Below are 20,339 nucleotides of genomic sequence, written 5' to 3' on the forward strand. Positions count from 1 at the left end.
GGGAGATGGATGGATGGATGGATGGGAGATGGATGGATGGAGGATGGATGGATGGGAGATGGGATGGTGGATGGGTGAATGGATAAGTAAATGGATGAGAGGTTTGTACGAGGGCAGGTGGAAGAATGGGCAGGAGGGCGGGAAGAAGAAAGGAAGAAAGAAAATTACAGTATAAGTCCTTAGACAATCTTAACAAGTCTTCACCCCAAAGAAGATTATCTCTAGAAATTTTAATAAGAACTGGATACTGGTTGTTGTTCCCTATTGCAGCTATTGGAGAAATCTGGATTTATACAAAAAGAAACCCCTCTTTTTCCATATGTGGCCCTAAGGTTCGGCTTTAAGACTCATGTTGGAAGCATGAGGTTTGAAAGTGCTGGGTCCTGGGTCAACCTTGGGCAACTGGCCTGGTGGCAAGGGAAGGACAGGTTGACCCCAGAGAAGCCCCTTCCCCCAGAACCCCACTGTCATGGTGGGGTGGGAGGAGTCACTCACTGGCCATGTAGTTCTCGTCCAGCTGCTTAAAGGAGAAGGTGACATTGTCCAGTTCCGAGAGGGTCACCCAGATGTCCTCCAGCATGGTCCGTTCCTCCTTCTGCAGGGGGAACACAGGACAAAGGAGTCTCAGATGCCACCCCTGCCCTGGGGTTTCACTTCAAGATGCTGTGACTCAAGTCTAGTCGACATACCAGGCTGGGGCCCTACCAGGACCAAGGATCTGCGCTGGGCTCTCCAGGGCTGGCCACAAAAACGTGTTTGCTTGTCCTGTACCTCTCACGCTCAGAACCCATCTCTGCTGTAATATGCTGGGTGGGTATCTTACCTGAGCCAGCCCAGCAATCCGACTCAACCATCTCACACTTAACCAGCCCAGATGCAAGTCCTCGTTTTTCTCCTCAACCCCCTCCAGCAGGTCCCATCTCAACAAAGGGCACCAGCACCCGCCCAACTGCCTAAGCCCCAAACTGTTAACTTTCAGGACTTCGTGACATCTCGCTCCCCTCACCCTACACATGGCCCATCACCAAGTCCTGATGGGTTGGCCTCCAAAACGAACCCCAGATCCATCCACGTCCCTCCATTCCCCTCACCAGCCCCAATACAAGATTCCATCGTCTCTCCGGGAGGACCATACCAGCCTCTTCACAGGCCTCCCTCTGCCACCCTTTCCCCAAACAAGGGGCAACCAGGGATAAAGAGGAGATGCAGAGGGAGCAGGGCAGCCCAGGGGTTACCCAGCCTAGAGTCAGACTCCTGGGGTTCCCCCGTGACTACAAGTTATCTTTGAAAAACTTAACTCAAATTATATTGCTCACCCACTCAAAGCCTCCAAACCCTCCCTCTGCTCCCAGAATGAAGACCCAGGCCCTGCGGCTGTGACCTCGCTGACCTCATCCCCCAACCCCCTTGGCATGCTCTCCCTCCAGCCACAATGGCCTCTGTTCAGACCTCTGCACATGCCCAGCACACTCTTCCTCGGACCATTTACCTAGCTGGCTGTCTTGGTACTCAGGTCTCAGCTCAACCGTCACCTGTGTCACCTCAGAGAGGCCATCTCTGACCATTTAAATCCAAACACATTCGATCATCTTCTATGCCTTCTGCATAACGCCCCTTCTTTCCACCTCTCCCCACTGTTCCTCCCTTCCCAATCTACTCCGCCCAACTAGAAAGTGAGCTTCAGGCCCCCAGTACCCAGAGCCTGGCGCATCGTGGTGACTGGTGAATTAACGCACTAGGCCCCGGGGTCCTCATCTGAGAAGAGGGCTGGGGGTTCCCGGCTGCCTCTCCAGGCCCCGCGGCACTTTCCAGGGACCAGGTGGCAGCGCCTGTGTGCAAAATCGGCCAACAGGGGGCGCGACAAGGCCATGCTTCTCAACAGCCTGCAGGGGCGGCCTTCAGCCCCGCCTGGGAAAATGTCTAGGAGGCTAAGGGATGCAGAGGTGTGTGTGTGTGTGGAGGGGTACATGGGGTGCAGGAGCCAGCTGCATTTCTGGGGGACATCGTCTCTGAGGCTTTGGCACCCCAAAAGGATGAGTCGTTGGCTCTGCCTCCCCTGGGCCAGCAGAGGGACCCACCTGATTCTGAGCCCTTGGAGTGGAGGGACAGGGGGATCAGGGATAAAGAGAAAGCAGGGCAGCAGCCTAGGGGTTACCGGGCCTAGAGTCAGTCTCCCCAAGTTCAAACCTGGCTCCCTCAGTGTTATCCTTAAAACGTAGGTGTAAAGGACCTGCCTCAGGGCTACTGAGGGGATTGAATGAAATGCTGTTTGCACCAAGGAAGTTCATCTGGATTATTACACAATCCTCATCACTGGCCTCCCAGCTCCTGCCCTTGTCCTCAGTCTTCCGCACCCAGCATGGGTGACTCTGTAAGGGTCAAAGTCAGATCCTGTTGCTCCTCTGCCTAAAACCCTCCCCTGGCTTACACGCACTCAGAATAACGGCCAAATTCCTACAAAGGCCTGCAAGACCCCGCACCGTCCGAGCCCAGTTAATTCTCAACACTGCATGCAAGCTCCTGTCTCAGGGCCTTTGCACCTGCTGTTCTCTCTGCCTGGAAGGCTCCTCCCCAGTATCCTCATGGCTCACCCTTTCCCCTCCAGTTCTTAGGTCGGATGTCACCTTCTTAGTGAGGCCTTCACTGGCCACCTTATCAAAGCTTTCAATTGCTGCCACCCCACACCGACCTGTTGCCTTCCCTGCTTAATTTTTCTCCTTAGCCCTTATCACTATATACAAGGTTATCTCAAGTGTGACACTACTGACATTTAGGGCCAGATAATGCTCGGGGGTGGGAGGACATCCTGTGCATTGTACGATGCTTAGCGGCACCATCCCTGGCCTCTATATGTGCCAGTAGTACCTCCTCTCCCCTCAATTCTGACAACCTAAAATGTCTGCAGACATTACCAAGTGTCCCCTGGGGGGCACAACTGCTCTGGCTGAGAACCACTGGTCTACACCACCTATTTTACTGCTTTGTTTAAGCCTATCTCCTCCAACTAGGATTTAAGATCCCTGAGTACCACTCTGTGCTTTGTTCACTGCTGGCTCCCCAGTGCCTCTAACAGTGGCACGTAGTAGGTGCTCAACAAACAGCTGCTGAATGAACCAGGGGGTGAGTGAGAGCCTGAGTGAGCAAGCCAGAGCTCTCCTGCCCAGGATCCCAGGGGCACCTGCTCCCTCTTGCCCTCACTCACCACAGCGGCCGGCGAGAGCAGGGACTGGCAGTGCAGAAGGACACCGGTGGCCGCCACCTGCTCCAGCCACTTGCGGCTGGCATCCCGGCTGCTCTCCTCGTACTCGCCGTTGTTGTTGTAGCGATAGCTGAGGGCCGCCTGGAGTTGCTCGTAGAAGGTGCACACAGCGGCCACCAGGGCCTGGCAGAAAATGATGTCCCTCCGCAGCTGCAGCTCGGTGTCTGGAAGGTAGGGAGGGGCCTCGCTGGGCTGGTGCTCTGGTGTCACCAGCAGGCCCAAACCCCCAAGCCCCACCCAGCAGAACCAACCCCCTCCCCACCGGATTAGCCTCTGGGCCAACTTGCCACAATCAATCCCCACCACCAAAAGCCAATGCCACAAAAACCAGTTCTCCAAAAGCAAGGCCAATGTGCTGAAAAAACTCCATTTTCTCAGTGACCTATCTGTCTTGTGACCTTCCTAAGGCTTCCCCTGAACCCTTAGCCTCAGCTGTTTCTCCGTTTATTAGGGGGTTTCTCGGCCTTGACTGGTTGAATGCCAATGACGCCAAGCATTCTGCCAAGCGCCATGTTTTAAGAAATGCAGTTTACTATTTTCTCTAGTTTTGAGAAGTGTGCCTTCTTCCTTCCCACTCCCCCTCCATCCTTGCCCCTGACATGGTTTGCAGAACTGACCAAGTTTGGGCAATCACTCTTTCAGGGTCCCAGTCTTCTGGAAGGGGTTACTGCCGATGACTGGCTCTGGCCAACTGGTTTTCAGTGACCAATTCTGACCTAGATCCTATTTTAGCTGCCCCTTGGCTGATCGTTTCTGGAAAGAAGGGAGGGACAGAACACCCCCCAGCTCCCCCGAGCCCCCCATCAGCCCTCTCCTCCTCCCGACTATCTGCCGGGTAGAGAGTCCCAGCTGGGGCTGCGGATTCAGCTGACAAAGAGCCTGCTAGTCATTGGTCCTCTAGCCCATGTCCTTGTCAAGATCTGCTCAGGCCTGCGAGGCGGCAAGACATACGGCTCCTGGCTCCAGGGCCCTGACACTTGTCCCCTGGACACAAGAGCGAGGTCTAGCTAGCTATTAGAGGTGTGAGAGGCACAACGTAACTTTCTCCACGTGCAGGTCCTGATGACCAGGGGACAGTCAACTTCAGCTGGCAGAAGAGGCCTTCCCTGGGCTGTGGTCAAGAGCATCCACTGCCAGGGTGGCCTCTCCTGGATATACCTGGGTGTGTGCTTCAAAGCCCTCACCTGTGCATTTCAGCAAGGCCAGGAGCAGCTGGTTCTTGCCATCTGGAAGGAGAAGGGGTAGAGAAAGGAAAATGGGCCTGGAGGAGTTAGCAGAAGGTTTAAGCAGAGCTGGGCCCTCCCCTCAGCCTGAGCTCCGAACCCTCTGTAGTGGACCTGTGGGTATGTACAGTTGTGCTAAAGAAGCTATGACTGAATGCTGGGTGAATTCCAGGGGATAGAACGCCAACTGTTAGTTGCACCCCAGCTGTTTACATGCGCCCGCCAAACAGAGACTGAAACCAACCCCTCCAACTCCTGGGACAGGGCCCCCAGCCCACACCTTGTACACACATGAGCACACATTTGCATGTGCACATACATGCAGGTGCACACTCAGGCCCACACACGCTCACAGGTGTACTCAGGCACGTATGCACACCTCCGCAGCCACAGCATTATTACACACGTGTAGACAAAGCTCAGAACTTCCAGACGCAGGCTTAACATCCTGGTCTCTTTCCATCAAAAAAAGGCTCTTAGGCCCAAAGGGGCTTAAAAGAAAAAGCTGAAAAGCCTTTGGATTTGGCCTCTTGAGATACTTTCCGTCCTGGAGAGGCACTAAGACACAGGGCTGGCGGCCATGACAGCATACACTTACTAGGGACTTCCTGTGTGCCGGGCGCTGTACTAACTGCCCTGGGTAGTGACACAGTCCTCGCCACAACACATGAGGGAGGTATGAACCCATTTTACACATGAAGAAACTGAGGCACAGAGAACTCAAGAAACTTGCCAAGATCACACAGCCAGTAAGCGGGAGAGCTGGGGTTCGAGCACTGGCAAACTGGCGCAGAGTCCCTGTTCTTAACCAGTTACAGTTTTGGAAAAGAGGACAGCTCAGTGCCAACACAGGCTTCTAACCCAGAGGCTGCTGTTCCTGGGGAAATCGCTCTGAGGCTTCGCACCTCCTGCTATCCTGGTCAAATGTCTCCCTAGTCTGGGGTCCTTCTAACCCAGAAGTCCCAGACTCAAATGCTGTCAAGACCCAGGCAGGTAATGTAAGATGCATGAGGCAGACACCAGGAAGCAGGGAATGGTGGGGACTGTGCTGAACTGGAAGGTACCACTCTCCCATCTAAGAGGCAGCGGCCACTCGTTTCCAGCAAGTGTGGCTGTGGGGACTGTAGGTCAGCTAGTGCCGCATCTCGTAACTATTCAAGACTAGCCAGAAATTTAGATTTTTATGTGCAATCTCCAATGATAAACATTGGCAGCTGATTCACATTTTTTTATGTTATAGCATCAAAACTTATGTGTGGGCCCAAGTCTGATCAGGGGGCCCCCAGCTTGTGACCTTGATAATAAATACAAGGAATTGAATTAAAAGCACAAATTTCAGAAGTTAAAAAGGAACAAGTCAGGCCTCTCAGCTTCCTGACCCTGCAAGGAAACCCCAGGCACCCCAAATCAGCAGCTCCTTCATCAAATGTGTAAGTCCCAAGGCCCTGTCCAGGGCAGGACACTCAGCTGAGAAAGGGGGACACCTGCTCTTGTCATCCTCCCCCTGGGCATAGAGAAACCTGGGTTTCCTCATCTTTCCACATTAAGAACCAAAGGCCACAAACCCCCCACGTTGCCCGGCTGACCTTCCACGTATCTCTGAATGTTGTCCACCAAGGTCTTGATGGAGTTGGGGAGGTTCCAGGGGTCCTCCTGAATGCTGATCTGGATCAAGTTGCGGCCACGGATTGTACACTCTTCTTTCTGTTTGAACTCTGGGGCAGGAAAGTGACATGAGGGCAGGAAAGGGACAGAGCTAGCTTTGGAGAAAGGTGGCACAAAGGCCTATGTGCCATCACCAGATTCCAAAGCTCAGAATCCTCCATCGAGGATGCTGGCAGGGCTCTTGGGTATTATCTGCTCCGTGGAGGGCAAATGCATGGTAAGTGTGCTACTGATTTCCAGTACCACACCCATGGCAGACATCACTCATCGATCTCAGCACTCCTGCTAGTCTGAGGCATGGTCAGCACAGCTGAAACCAATCCAGGGCAGACATCACAAATCAATCACTGCATTCTTTTCTCCTAAGCCTGGACATAGTCACAGGATTCTCAGGTACTACTTCCTCACAGCCACACCAGTCGAGCTGGCACATGAGTTATAACCTAGTGTAACCTTTTCCCTATACATAGAAGGAAGCCCAGGCACAGAGTGGGAAGGTGTCCTGCCTAAAGTCACACAGCTGGGTAGTGACAGAGCTGGGACTTGAACCTGGCCCCAACAGCACCATTCAAAGGCCAGGCAGACACAGGCCCCTGTTCCTCTGGCCTCTTTCCTGCTACGGGGTCCCAGGTTTCTGAGATATTTATGGTTTGAGTTCCTCTGGGTTTGATGCTTCTGCTTTCTGGGGTCTATCCCTGGGAGGGGTGATCCTGAGACAGCAGAAGGGGCAGCTGAGCTAGGGCACCCCAACTTCTCACCACTTCCTACCCTTATTTAGAAGTAACTGCCTGCATCCAACTGGGAGCCCCCTCAGGTCAGGGCCAGTGTCACATACATCTTAGGGTCCCCAGTGCCCAGCACAAGGCCTGCACAAGCTGGTTCCTGGGAGTCACTTACTGGATGAATGGATGAGTGGGTGGCTGGATACGGTTGGATGGTGGGTGAGTGGATGGGTGGGTGGATGGGGAGGTGGGAGGAAAGATAGGTGAGAGAACACACAAGTCAACTCTTCTCTCAATCATTTCAAGAAAGCCTCAATTTGGTGCTGGTATGTCCTTAACACTTCTTGAACTCACTGATCCCTCTCACAAATAAAGAACAAAGTGTTCTGGGCAGGCAGCAGTACCTGACTATACAGTACCATGACATTTTCCATTGGATTTATCATGGTCATCATTATTGTATGGCATGTTATATTGGTTTTCCATATATAGGGAGTTTAATAAGTTCCTTTCAAAATTAAATTTTTGAAAGGGAGATAACTTTTTCAAAAAGGTTAAGTTTAATAATTGTACAGGCAGGAAGTGAATATGGTTTTCAAAAATATAAAGATGTGGGTAGATTCTGTGAATATGGCTAAAATGATGAAAGGGGGATGCGGGTGTCTGAGGTTTGGCAAATCGTGCTCCAGTTCCCTCCTTCCTGTTTCAAATGGGAAAACAGAGGCCCCGAGAGCCTCAGGGACCAGCCCAGGGGTCCGCAAACTTTTAATGGAAAGAGCCAAACAGAAACTGTTTTGGGCTTTTGCAGGGCATATGGTCTGTGTCACATATTCTTTGTTTCTTTGTTTTGTTTTACAACTCTTTATAAATGAAAAAAAAATCATTATCAGCTCAGTGTGTACAAAACTGAGCCATGGGCTGCATTTGGCCCATGGGCTGAACTTGCTGACCCCTGGACTAGCCATAGCCATTGGGCAGGAGAGGGGCAAAGCGGAGAGTGTGACCTGCGTGTCCTGCCCCCAGCCAGTCCAGCACACAATCCCCATTGTAGGCCATCTGTCTCCTTGTTGGATGCGGGATGTCATTCCTAGTCCTGCCGAGGGACTCCTCTCTGCTCACCTTGCAAGCTGTGGTCCATAGGGAAATGCTTGGTCTCTTCAAAAGCCCTGCTCATAACTGGCCCCTTGAGGAGTGCGTGGATGGAGTCCACCTGGGTGGCAGGAAGCTCTGGGTTAGCGTGGCCCCTGTGGCCTTCCAGGTTGTGGAAACCCCATGACCCACAGCCCTTGCCCCGGCCCCTGGATTATAGGTTCTCCTCAGGGGTGATGAGAGGAACCCAAGGTCCGGCCAGGGGTGGGAACAAAGGTCCTACCTGGTTAAAGAGGTGCTCGAGGCAGCCGTGAAGCTTGTCCTGCTTGTCTGATGGGATCCGCATGTCACACGGCAGCTCGTCCCCTGGCAGAAGGAAGAAGCCACAGCCATCAATTATTCCTGTTCCATCTCACACCTTTCTAACTTCTTTTCCAACAAGGTGACGTAGTAGCTACAGAGCTCCAAAACCCACAGCGATTCAGAGTCTGATAGACCCAGGCCCTGGCTGTGGGACACCGGGCAAATCCCTTGACCTCTCTGAGCCTCCGTTTCTCCATCTGTACAGCAGGGAAAATGAACGAAAGCATTCCACAATTTAAGTCATTGCTATTCTTTCCATTCTGCAAATGAGGAAACTGAGAACCAGAGAGAAGGTACAGGACCCCGAGTCTCCTACCCACCCCCCAGCTGTTTCAATTAAATCAGCTGTCACGTGTAAGCTCCTTCCTAAAACCTCCCCAGGGACAGTTTTTGGGGCTGAATATCCTATGTGATGAAATATTTACTTGAAGTTCAGCAATAGCTTTAATTTTGCTTGAGCTTCTTTTTCTTCTGTTAAATTGAAGTATAATTAAAATGAAAGTTTTATGCACAGACTGCCTCTGGAAGGCTACATAAGACAGCAGCGACAATGGGAGGTTAGGCACTGGGAGGCTGGGTTATCAGGGTGGGAGGAAGGCTTGTCACCACCTGCCATTCGAATTATGAACCATGGGGATGTCTGGCCTAGTCACAAAAGAAAAATTTTAAAGGCTGAAATCAATGAAACTAAAATAAAAACAAATTCCGTCTTTCAGAAAAAGTTGCAAGTACAGTATAATTTATAGGATATTATTTATATCTGTTTATTCTTTCAGCCATCCACCCACACGTCCATCTGTGCAGGATTACGTGCTCGCCAATGGTGTCCAAATGTAATTGATGGTCATTTTTGGGGAAGAGGATGAGGCTCTTATTTCCACGCACTTCTTTTGAACTTTTCTGTGTCCTTTGAAGTTTTGGTCTGAGCATGGGTCATTTTTACGGAAACCATGAGGCCACCCTATTTTAGTGACATCAGAGCACTCATCACAATCTGTAATTGCATCGTGTATGTTTTCATCTGTTCCATGTCCGTGACATCTCATGGAGAACGTCAGCTCTATAAGGGCCAGGATCTTTTGTTTCATTCACTGCTCGGACCCCAGCACCAAACAGGTGCTCAATAAAAGATGCTGAACGAGCGAATGAAAGGAAAGATACTACCATACTATGTAAGATAATACCAAATAATGTAACATAAAGCATAGTACAATAAAAATAAACACAACAAAATCTCGCTGGGGAGACCCCCTCTCCTCCGGCACGAGCCACTGCACTCACCAGACCCCATCTCGTCACTGCCCAGGTAGGAGCTGTTACTTCTCACGCTGGTGTAGGACAGCACAGAGTCCCGATTACTGTTACACTCGCTGCAAAGGAGCAGAGAGGAAAAGAGGCGTCATCCTCCAGTTCACACCCCCTGGTCCTGGCACCCAGAACCCGCTTTCTGGAGTGTAGACAAAACCCCTGGCTCCCCGGATGGACAACTGGCCCAGAGAGGGCGCTCCAGGCCGACAGCCAGTGCCAGGGACAGGGAAGGTTGTCCTGGTTGGTTTTCTGTGTCTGACGGTGGAGAAACATTTCTAGGCCCCAGCACAGAAACACAGAAATAGCAGGGCAATGAATTGTTTTCATTTGGGTGTAAACTTCTGTCACTCCCCTCATGGGACAGCCTTGTCGCTGGATACCCCTGCACACGCCACACTTGACATGTCCCCACAAGGGGACAGACCCTGAAACATTAGCCTTGGGGCAGGGGAACTGAGAGGGGGGGCATGTGGGATGTGCTTTGGGGGCTTAGATACCCTCCACCCCCGGAACCACATGGTTTAGCAACAGTGCCCCCACCCACGGTTTCCTGGGAAATGTCCCACTAATTCTGACTCTCCCAGAGGTCAGTGGCCTCAACTGTCCCACGGGCCTTCCCCATCACGTCCCACACAACACCCAGGGCTGCCCCCACCTGTAGGAGTCGCGGTAGCTCATGGTGTCGTGACCCGAGTCCTCCTGATCTTCCTCAGACACCTTGAAGCACACTTTCTTGATGCCTCCATGGTCAGTCCTGTCCATCTCGCTCTCTTCGCTGACCAGTGGCGAGGATGAGGCCTCCTCAGCCAAAGGTGGATCGCAGGAGCCGCCTGAGGTGGGCTCCGTGATGGTGGACAGCAGCCTGTGGAGGCAAAGACTTTGAACTTAGAGGCACATGCTCGCGGCTTTAATGGCTTCCACGGAGGGCCCAGGCAAGGCCCTGACCTCAAGCCTCACCTATCACCTTAAGCAGAGAGAACCATCAAATGCTTTATATCCCTTCCCTGAAAATCACACCAGCAACAATGGAGGTGTGCATACACTGTTCCTCCTGTTGGGGGCGTGAAAACACAGAGGTTCTTTATGTCAAGGCCAAGCTACACAAGGTTCAAGGGCATAGAACAGGACTGGGAAACGGTAAAGGCCCAGAGAGCACATCTTTTCAGCTTTGTAATCCATTTGGTCTTAGTTACAACTACTCAACTCTGCCGCACTAGTGTGAAAGCACCATAGACTATGTAAATGAATGGTCATGGCTGTGTTTCAATAAAACTTTATTAAAAAAAAAACACGGGGCCAGCCGAGTGGCTCAGTTGGTTAAAAGCTTGCTTAAGAGCGCAAGCTCTGAGCAACAGGGTCACCAGTTGGATTCCCACATGGGCCAGTGAGCTGTGCCCGAGCTGAGCTGCCACTTAGCTGCCCAACAGGTGGCAGGATGGCTCAGCTGGTGAGAGCATGTGCTCCCAACAACAAGGTTGCCTGTTCAGTGGTGGGCTACGCCCGCCCGCAACTAAAGACTAAACACGGCACCTTGAGCTGAGCGGCCACGAGCTAGCGACAGGCTGCCGGATGGCTACTGGACTTGGAGCTGAGCTAGCTGCGCCCTCCACAATTAAGTTTGAAGGACAACAACTTGGCTGTTCCCCTTCCCCAATTCCCCAACACTGTTCCCCTCACCCAATTAAAAAAAAAATCTAAAGAAAAAAAAATTTAAATAAATAAATAAATAACAATAAAAAACACAACAGGCAGTGGGCTGGATTTGGTCCATAGACCATAGTTTGTCAACCCACAGCACAGAGTATAATGGTCAAACACACAGGTTTCTAAGATACACAGGCCCCGGATTCAAATCCCAGTGCGGCCATTTCCTAGCTTAAAGACCTACAGCTCATTATTTAACCTCTCTAAGACTCAGCTTTCTCATGTGTAAAACTGAGTAACATTAGTATCTAGGCTGGTATAAAGATTAAGGGAGTTAAAATATGTAAAGTGCTTCGGAGAGTGTCTGGTGCCTTGCAGGTGCTCAGTAAACCCTGGCTGATATAATCCTGCTACCTCTCAATGACGTCAGTATTGTGCTCAGCACCACTTTACAGATGAGGAAACTGAGGCTCAGAGAAGTTAAATGACTTGCCCAGCCAGGACGTGGCAGGGCCAGGATTCAAACCCAGGCCTCCTGGCTCCAGACCCTACAATATTTTTCTTTTATCATGGACAGTTTACACCATACACAAAAGTAGAGGGAACAGCAGGAAGAACCCCAGGTCCCCCGTATCCAGCTTTAACAACGGCAGCTCAGGGTCCGCCTTTGTTTCTTCAATCTTTCCTGTTGCTTTTTATTTTCCTGGGGTATTTAAAACATGTCTAGGATATCATAAATTTCTTCTGTAGACACTTCCATATGCGTCTCCAGCACATAAGGACTTTCTTTTAAAGCAATGGTTCTCAACTGGGAGTGATTTTGCCCCCCACCCCAGGAAACATGTAGCAATTTGGCATGTTTCCTGAGGGGCAAACATTAACCAGCTTCCAGAGACATTTTCAGTTGTCACAAGTGAAGTGGGGTGGGGGTGGGGGGAACTGCTGGCATTCAATGAGAAGAGAACAGGGATGCCGATAAATATCTTAAAATGCACAGGACAGCCCCACAACAAAGAATTTTCCAGCCCAACTGTCAATGGTGTCAAGGCTGAGAAGCTGTTTTAAACATAACCAGACTGCTATTACCATACCTAACAAAACGAATAATTCCTTAATACCACCTAGTACCAGTCCATGTTCAAGTGTCCCTGATGGTCTCAAAAGGGTCTTCTCACAGATGGTGTGTTAGAAACAGAACCCTCACCAGGTCCAGGTGCTGTACGTGGTTGGTATGTCCCTCAAGTCTCTTCTCTGACAGATCCCCCTCCTTCCTGTACCTGCTCCCCTCCCCACCCCCCATCATTTATCTGTTAAAGAAACCGGGTCACTTGTCATCTAGAATCACCCACCCTCTGGATTTGGCCAACTGTGTCCCCAAGGTGCCATGTCACCATCTTCTAACCTACAGCCAAGCAGTGAGACCTAGATCTCTGATTAGAGAAGGGTGCAATTTCTGTTAGTGAGAAATAGGTGGTGCTGTGAGTGTGTGTCCTGTTGCATCACACCAAAAGGGACAACAAGTCCAGCTGTCTCTTTCTGCAATATTAAAATTATAAAGTTCCAAAGCCTTTCACCAAATAGTTTAGCCTCTACTGATGGATTGCTGCCTGCATCCATCATTTTATTGGCGTAGCGGTTCTCAGCCAGGGGTGATGTTGTCCCCCACCCCACAAGGGGGGGAACTTGGCAATGTCTGAAAATATTTTTGGTTGTCACAACTAGGGACCAGGGATACTACTGGCATTTAGTGAGACCAGGGATACTGGTAAATAGCCCATCATGTGCAGGAAAGCCCCCCAATACAAAGAATCCCGATTCTAACACTCTCTGCCCCAACCCAGAGTGTTAGCGAGGCCGGGCTCACCTGTTGATCTGGGTGACGTATTGCTTCATCTCCTTCAGGGCCACATCCAGTTTGGTAAAGAGCTGCAGGTAGGCATCCTGGATGTCACGGTCCTCCTGCTTGAGGAGGAAGCTTAGGCCCCGGTCTTCCAGTCCCAGGGCCCCAGTGGCTGGCCCAAAGCTGCTGTCGTGGAGACCCTGGTGTTGCGGGTCCCCATCAGCAGCAGGCAGGCACTTCCAGGACGGGGCAGCCATGGTGGTGATGCAGTGCTGGGTGTAGGACATAGGGTTCAGGTGACCTACACAGAGAAAGGGAGAGCTCGCTTGGAAGTAGCGCCCAGACACCCACAACCCTCCTGGACAGAGGTATATAAACCCCTTTTCTAGGATCCCAATGAATGAGAAAATTTTCCCTTTTAAATATTATTTTAATCCACTAGATTATTTCAAGAAGAAAGTTTCCGTTTGGTGCTCCTATGTTTTTAGCTATTGTGATCTTTTTCCTGCCCAGACTGCATACATGATGACTGGTACTCCAGCAGCCCTTCTGTACCATGAGACATCTTTCAGGATGAAAGCTACATCTAGAGATGATGATGTACAAAGATGGAAGGGCCTAGATCCTTGGTGACTGTGGAGCCATCGTTCCTGCCCTGGATCACTGGCCTCCACACATGTTTCTGTTTAAGTGTATGTAGTGTGAGATCCAAACACAATTTCTAACAAGACACAGGTACCTTGCTCAGGGTCAAGGCCGATGAGGGAGGGTTTGCGACCAAAGCGAATGCTGAAGGACCTGCCAATCGAGGGCGTGGTCTTGGGGTAGGACACTTCCATAAGGTTGACGTGGCAATTGGTGGGACAGAAGTCCAGGCCACACAATGGATGGGGCTCCAGGGTTGCTTGTTTGAAGGGTGGGCTGATCCTGCTCTTCAACTGGGCTGCAAACTGAGAAAGATGGGGGATTAGGGGTTGTGATTCAGGGGTCTGGGAATTCTGGCCCACTCCCAGTCCCCACTTTAACCTGGCCTAGACTAGACATTCCAAATTGGACAAAGTGCCAATAGCTCCAAATGGAAAAGTGAATTCTCCTGCACGATCTTTCACTGGATCCAAATTTCAGGAAAAGTCTGGAGAAACCTAGGCCTGAGTACCAACCCACATTCATTTCCCCACTTCAGCTACACATGTGAGATGTGCTCGAGGAACCGTCTCCCCCCTGCCCACAGTCCATGAGGTTCAGGGAAGGCTGCCTCGCATTCCTGTAGTGACCAGCAGAGCCAGGCAAGGGACCCAGGCCAAGCCAATAAAAGGACTCATAGAGTTCCTTTGCTTCTGCAATTGCTAAGGTTAGAGCTACCGTGGGGGCATTTTGTCACCACATGAGAAGGGCCAGCCTGATAGCACACCTAACAGAGGAAAACAAGAGGAGAGAGGCCACGTTCGTGTGACAGTGACATCTGGATACAACCATGCCTGAAGCTCACCTCTGGGCTCTTCAGCACTACAAATCAATACCTTTCCCTGCTTGTTTAAGCTAAGTTGAGGGTGGGTTTTGACACTGACAATCAAAATACCCCAGGTTGAGACCCTGTAGGGCACAGGTACCTCCTGGTAGCAGGCGATCCTCTGGCCAATGCTCTCCAGCTTGATGTCGCAGATGTTACGGAACTCGTAATGGGACATGGTCTTGATGTTGTTGCTCAGACCCATGAGCCTCCCACAGTTCTGCACAAAGACACTGTCGTCGGCAGCGAAGGCCTCGAGGATCTGCAGACACATTCAAATCCCCTCAGCACTCTTATGTGCCAGGGAGGGTCTTACGTGGTTTATCTACCTGACTCTTTGGAATACCCACGTGAGGTCATGTCTATCGTTGGCCCATTTTGCAGATGAGTAAACTGAGGCTAAAGAGGTAACTCACTCTCCTGAGTCCCAAGACTACAAAGTGGTGAGGCAGGGACTAGAATCCAAGGTTCCAGGCTAACTCTGAGGAAATGGGAATCGGGCAGCTCCACCCCCACCCTACCCTAGGGCAAGGCAGTGCCCAGCAAGACCTTGGCAGTGAGGCCGAAGCAGCCGCGGGGCTCCACGATCTTCTCCAGCACGTGACACTTGACACCTGCTGTGCTCACGTACTCGTACACCACGCCATGCTCCAGGTGCACATTGTCCACGGTCAGGCTGACCAGAGGGCTGTCCTCATGCAGGCACAGCTGGGAACCCAGGGACAGCAGGGGGAAGGCTGAAAGCCAAAAGGACAGGCAACCCTGAGGAGGGGGCTCCACCCCAAAGCCAGCTGGCCCCCTGACCCAGCACCATGGACAGCTCCTGGTAGACAGATGGGAAAACTGAAGCCTGTGCTGCAGCTCTGTTCATTTTTTGCCAGCCCACTATTGTTCACCCCTTGTCCTAGATTTTCCCTCTAGAAATCAACCCTTATGCCCCATTCCCAGTCTGTGTAGCTCAGACAAGGGGATCTCCCACCTGCTCCCTTCCCCTATTCACAGTGATTGGTTCAGGAACAAGCATGTGACCCAAGCTGGGCCAATGAGAGTGAAGTCTGGGACTTTTGTTGGATCTACAAAGAGAAGGAGATGTTCTCTTTTTCAACTGGATTCCAAGCTGCCAGAGTCACTGTGCGGAGAAAATATCATGTAATAGAGAAACCAAGACAGCAGAGCTGAGCATTGGCGACAGAGACGCCTCGTGAGGCTATATGAAGCACTGGATCAAAACCAGACCTGGAGCTTGCACGCAAGCTCAGACTTTTTAATTTCCTAAGTCGATGTTTTCACATAGCCCAGTTTCAGTCCTGATTAACACAGGCCCAGAGAGGCTAAGTGACTCCTCAGAGGCCACAGAACTAGGTAGTGACGTATCTAGGAGATGAAGCAGGCACTGCATGATATATGTTAACTAAGACATGTGATGAAGAAAAATAAAACAGAATAAGGGGACACAGGAATAAAGGGCTTATTTAATCAGGGCACTCAGGGTAGCCTCTCTGAGGAGGTAATATTTGAGCAGGGAGCTGAGCGAGGTGAGGAGCGTGAGATATGAAGTACTCTGGAGGACAGCATTCCAGGTAGAGGGAACTGCAAGTGCAAAGGCACTGGGGCAGGCATACATCTGACATTTAAGAACAAGAGGCTGAAACAGGTGGAGCAGAGAGGGCAAGTGGGAAAGCAATGAGTGGTGAGGTTAGAGAGCCAAGCTGGGCTGGGAGACCATGATGAGGACTTAAGTCTATGCCCTGAGTAGGGCAGGAGACACTGGAAGGTTCTCTTCTGCTTTTTGAGACTAGCCCACAGGAGGAGAGGTAAGGCAGGATAGGGACAACAGTGGGTAGGCTACTGCAATAGTCCTGGTGAGAAATGGTGGTGGCTTAGACCAGGCAGTGATGGAGGTGGTGGGAAGTGGTCAGATTCTGGATGCATGAGGAAGGCAGAGGCAACCAGGTGTGCTGCTGGAATCTAGGTGGAGGGATACACGAGAAGGAGAACAGCCACGAAGGGCTCCAAGGTCTCGGGCCTGAGAATCTCAAAAGATGGAGATGGGACACTGAGGGGAAAAGCAGAAAAAGATCAAAAGTTCAATTTTGGCCATGCAACATCTGCAATGCCTGTTAGACATCGAGGGGGTGGCAGGTAGAAAGACAAGTCTGGAGTTCAGGGCTGAGGCTGCGCTGGAGAGATAAATGTGGGCGCTCGTGATGGGCAGAGTGGTGGTCCCTAAAACACGCCCACTTCCTCATCCCCCGACGCTGTACGAGTGCTCTGTTACATGGCAAGGGGAAATTTCTGTGGGCAGATGGAACTAAGGTTCTAATCAGATGACTTTACAATGAGATTAGAATGGATTGCCCAGGTGAACCCAATGTAATCACAAGGGTCCTTAAATGAGGAGGATGGAGCCATAAGCGTCAGAATTAGAGAGATGGCAGGGTGAGACGGACTCGGGCCAACACTGCTGGCTCGGCAGATGGCGGAAGGGGCCCATGAGCCAAGGAATGCAGGCAGCTTCTAGACGCTGAAACAGGCAAGTAAATGGGTTCTTCCCTAAAGCCCCAGAAAGGAACGCAGCCCTGCTGACACCTTGACTGATGCTCAGTGAGACTCGCTTTGGACTTCTGCCCTCCAGAGCAATAAGATAATAAATGTGTGCTGTTTTAAGCTACCAGGTTTGTGGTGCTTTGTTACAGCGGCAATTAGAAACTAATACAGAACCAATAGGGTCAAGATGGACTGGCTGGGCTCAGGGAGGAGTGTAGACATAGAAAAGGACCCAGTCCCCGCTGGAGTCTCTGTCCCATTACCTGAGTCAGGCTGGTCTTCCTCCCGGGCCCCCTCACCACTGGGGTCCTCGCCGGGCACCTCCTGGCTGGCTCGGGCCTCCCGGGCATCCTCGTGGGTGTGGTAGACCCACTGGTACAGGCCCTGTGTGGGGAGCAGAGTAAGAGGAGCAGCCACGACACTGGGAGCCCAGGGTGGAAGGGACGGGCCACGGTGCAAACTGTTGTCCGACTCCAAATCTCAGGTGTTTAGCCTATTGATGATACCACCTTTGGAGAGGCCTCTAAGACTTCACTCTGGAGTCTTCCCGAGGTACTGCCAGTCACACTTAGTCCCACAGAAGCCAGGGCGGGGTGGGCGGGGAACGACTTTGAAAATGTAAGATCCATGGGAGCAGAAAACTTCTCTCTTTTGTGGCCCCAGAGACTAAAATGTGTCAGGCACACAGTAGGTGCTCAATAAACACTTCCCGAATGAACCAATGAATATCACCCTCCACGGAACCCCAGTCCCCATCCGAAGTACAACATCAATTTTTACCATCAACATGGCTATTTGCCCAATGTACCTGTGTGGTAAGAAAAGAGGGTCTTATTATACCCATCTCACAGCAGTGAAAACTGAGGCCATGAGGTGTCACAGCCCAGCTCCTCCACGTTAGGGAGGCAGAGTGGCAGAGGGTCCAAACCCAGCTTAGTCCCACCAGGAAGGTAGCCCCACCCCACCCAAACACTGTGGTGCCTTCAGGCTTCTCCGCAGATAAAGCCCTTAGCACTCCACCCCAATGAGCAGGGTTTCCCCAATCCCCTTGGCTGCCGGGAAGCTCACCAGGGCCTCTTCTCGGCGGTTCCGGAATGCCTGGAAGTGCTCCAGGACTTCTGGGGCACCATCATTCATCACATTGCTGCCGTTGACCTTCAGGATACACTGGCCAGCACAGAGCCCTGTGCCTGCAGCCTCTGAGCCTAAGGGGGATGGGAATGCTTAAAGCCAGAGGCCAGGCGAAGGGGGCCTGGGGCAGCAACAGGCGAGGGCAAGTATCCAATGAACACTATCCCCCACGCAACACCCTAAACACATACCCAAACTCTCCACCTCAATCCCTCCCACCATGGAGCCACTCTCTCCAACCCACTTCAGTGGGCCAGGCAGGACTGGTATCCCCATTTTGCAGAAAAAGAAACTGAGGCTCAGAAAAGTAGCAGCTAGTTCAAGGTCACACAGCAAGGAAGGCTGGACTTGAACCCGGGTATATTTCACTCTAGAGCTTTCTCTCCTTTAAAGTCCCACAACAACCTGTGATACTGGGACCAGGATCAGCCCCATTTTGCAGACAGGAAAACAGGATCAGAAAGGCAAAGTGGCTCTCTCGAGGTCATGCAGCTAGAAGAAGTCAGGGTTCAAACTCAGGACTACTGGATTCCAACTGCATATTTTCTCAGCTATACCATGATTCCCAAACTAAGTCTTGGACCCCACGGTTTTGTGTGGTTAATATGAAGATGAACACCAAGTTTTTTCTGTACAGGGGGGAATATAAGGCCTGTACAGTGTGATGAGGACAAGTACAGGCCTGGGCCCCAGGGCCTTGGGTTCAAACCCTGGCTCTGCCACTAACCAACTGCATGACCTTCGGCAAGTTTCTTAATCTCTCTGTGCCTTGGTTTCCTCATCTGTAAAATGAGGATACTAATAATATCTAGTCATAGGGTTTTTGAGAAGTTCAGTGAATTAAAACATTTAGCCCCGGCCTGACTCTTAGTAAGTATTCAAGAAATATGAGCTGTTTTACAATTTTTACCTGGCTCACCTATAAACACCTATTCTTCTCAAAAGATGCTCTAAAGTAGGGTTTCTAACCTCAGCACTACTCATATATGGGGCTGGATGATTCTTTGTCATGTGAGGCTGTCCTGTGCATCGTAGGATGTTTAGAAACATCCCTGGTCCCTACCCGTGAGATGCCAGTAGCTCCCCACCCCCAGCTGACAAACAAAGATGTCTCCAGACATTGCCAAATGTCCTCTGAAAGGTGAAAGTGCCCCCAGTTGAAAACCACTGCTTTAAGGATAAATAAAATAAAAGCCCACTTGAAGATATTAACAAATTCCCAACAGCTTTCTGTCATGACATGCATTTTCTTCATACATTTAAAAGCACAACTATCACCACAAAAGTGGATTATTAAATGTTTCAACTTTAAAAGTGGGGCCCTTAGACACCAAAAGGATTGGGAGCCCAGTATCTCAGACCTATCTGGTTTCATCTCTGAGACAGAGTCACCCCTTCAGCAGCATGCAAGAAGGCGACACAGAAAGCAGAGGTCTCCAAATGTTGGCCCATGGGCTGGAATAGCCACAGAACTGTGGCCAAAATTCCCATTTCTAGCTTCTCTTTAAAAAAAAAAATCAAATCCGGCAAGAGAGGGCCCACCTTCCTGCCTGGCAATCATGAGCTTGAGTGAAGACACACTGCCCCTTTTAGAGCGAGCATGTATTTTTTTCACCTGGCCATAGTCCTCACCACTCGCTACTGTCTTCCTCTCAGTTACCCATTTGAACTGCCTGACCCCCATGGGCATTTGCAAGCTGCGACTTCCAGCAAAGAAAGTAAGTGTTAATGTGCACCGGGAGGCACAGGCCCGGTGGTAACAGGTTTGGGTGACTCTGAACTCCTACCACACACACAGACCCAGCTTCGAAAGCTCTGCTCTCTGTTAGGCTCCGACTCACCTCTTCCCACAGCGTAGACATAAGGCGGGGCAGCTCCACGGATCTGGAAGCACAGAGCCTCTGGATGGTCGGGGACTTTGATGATCCTGCACCCGGCAGAAGCAGCCATAAGGAAAAGCAGCATCACTCCCAACAGCCCCGGGGGCGACCTGGGGGAGCCCCTGCCTCCCAGACTTTTGGGAAATCCAGCCCAAAAT

The 20,339-nt window shown here is 51.1% G+C and overlaps 1 protein-coding gene across 1 annotated transcript in view; it reads right to left on the minus strand.

Moving 5' to 3' along the window:
* The window catches only part of PREX1 (phosphatidylinositol-3,4,5-trisphosphate dependent Rac exchange factor 1), a 175,999-nt gene that overhangs the window by 9,039 nt on the left and 146,621 nt on the right, over window positions 1–20,339 (minus strand). Inside the window, exons 19-33 of the mRNA XM_019640950.1 lie at window positions 20,143–20,228; window positions 18,239–18,375; window positions 17,434–17,554; window positions 15,173–15,360; window positions 14,724–14,885; window positions 13,853–14,063; window positions 13,138–13,414; window positions 10,285–10,491; window positions 9,603–9,691; window positions 8,242–8,324; window positions 7,989–8,079; window positions 6,069–6,197; window positions 4,444–4,485; window positions 3,203–3,423; window positions 496–595 (exon numbers count right to left, since the gene is read on the minus strand). Of these exons, the coding sequence (XP_019496495.1) occupies window positions 496–595; window positions 3,203–3,423; window positions 4,444–4,485; window positions 6,069–6,197; window positions 7,989–8,079; window positions 8,242–8,324; window positions 9,603–9,691; window positions 10,285–10,491; window positions 13,138–13,414; window positions 13,853–14,063; window positions 14,724–14,885; window positions 15,173–15,360; window positions 17,434–17,554; window positions 18,239–18,375; window positions 20,143–20,228 (2,144 nt within the window). The remainder of the gene's footprint in view (window positions 1–495; window positions 596–3,202; window positions 3,424–4,443; window positions 4,486–6,068; window positions 6,198–7,988; window positions 8,080–8,241; window positions 8,325–9,602; window positions 9,692–10,284; window positions 10,492–13,137; window positions 13,415–13,852; window positions 14,064–14,723; window positions 14,886–15,172; window positions 15,361–17,433; window positions 17,555–18,238; window positions 18,376–20,142; window positions 20,229–20,339) is intronic.

This window comes from Hipposideros armiger, unplaced genomic scaffold, assembly GCF_001890085.2.
Source record: "Hipposideros armiger isolate ML-2016 unplaced genomic scaffold, ASM189008v1 scaffold_54, whole genome shotgun sequence".
NCBI classification, from domain to species: Eukaryota; Metazoa; Chordata; class Mammalia; order Chiroptera; family Hipposideridae; genus Hipposideros; species Hipposideros armiger.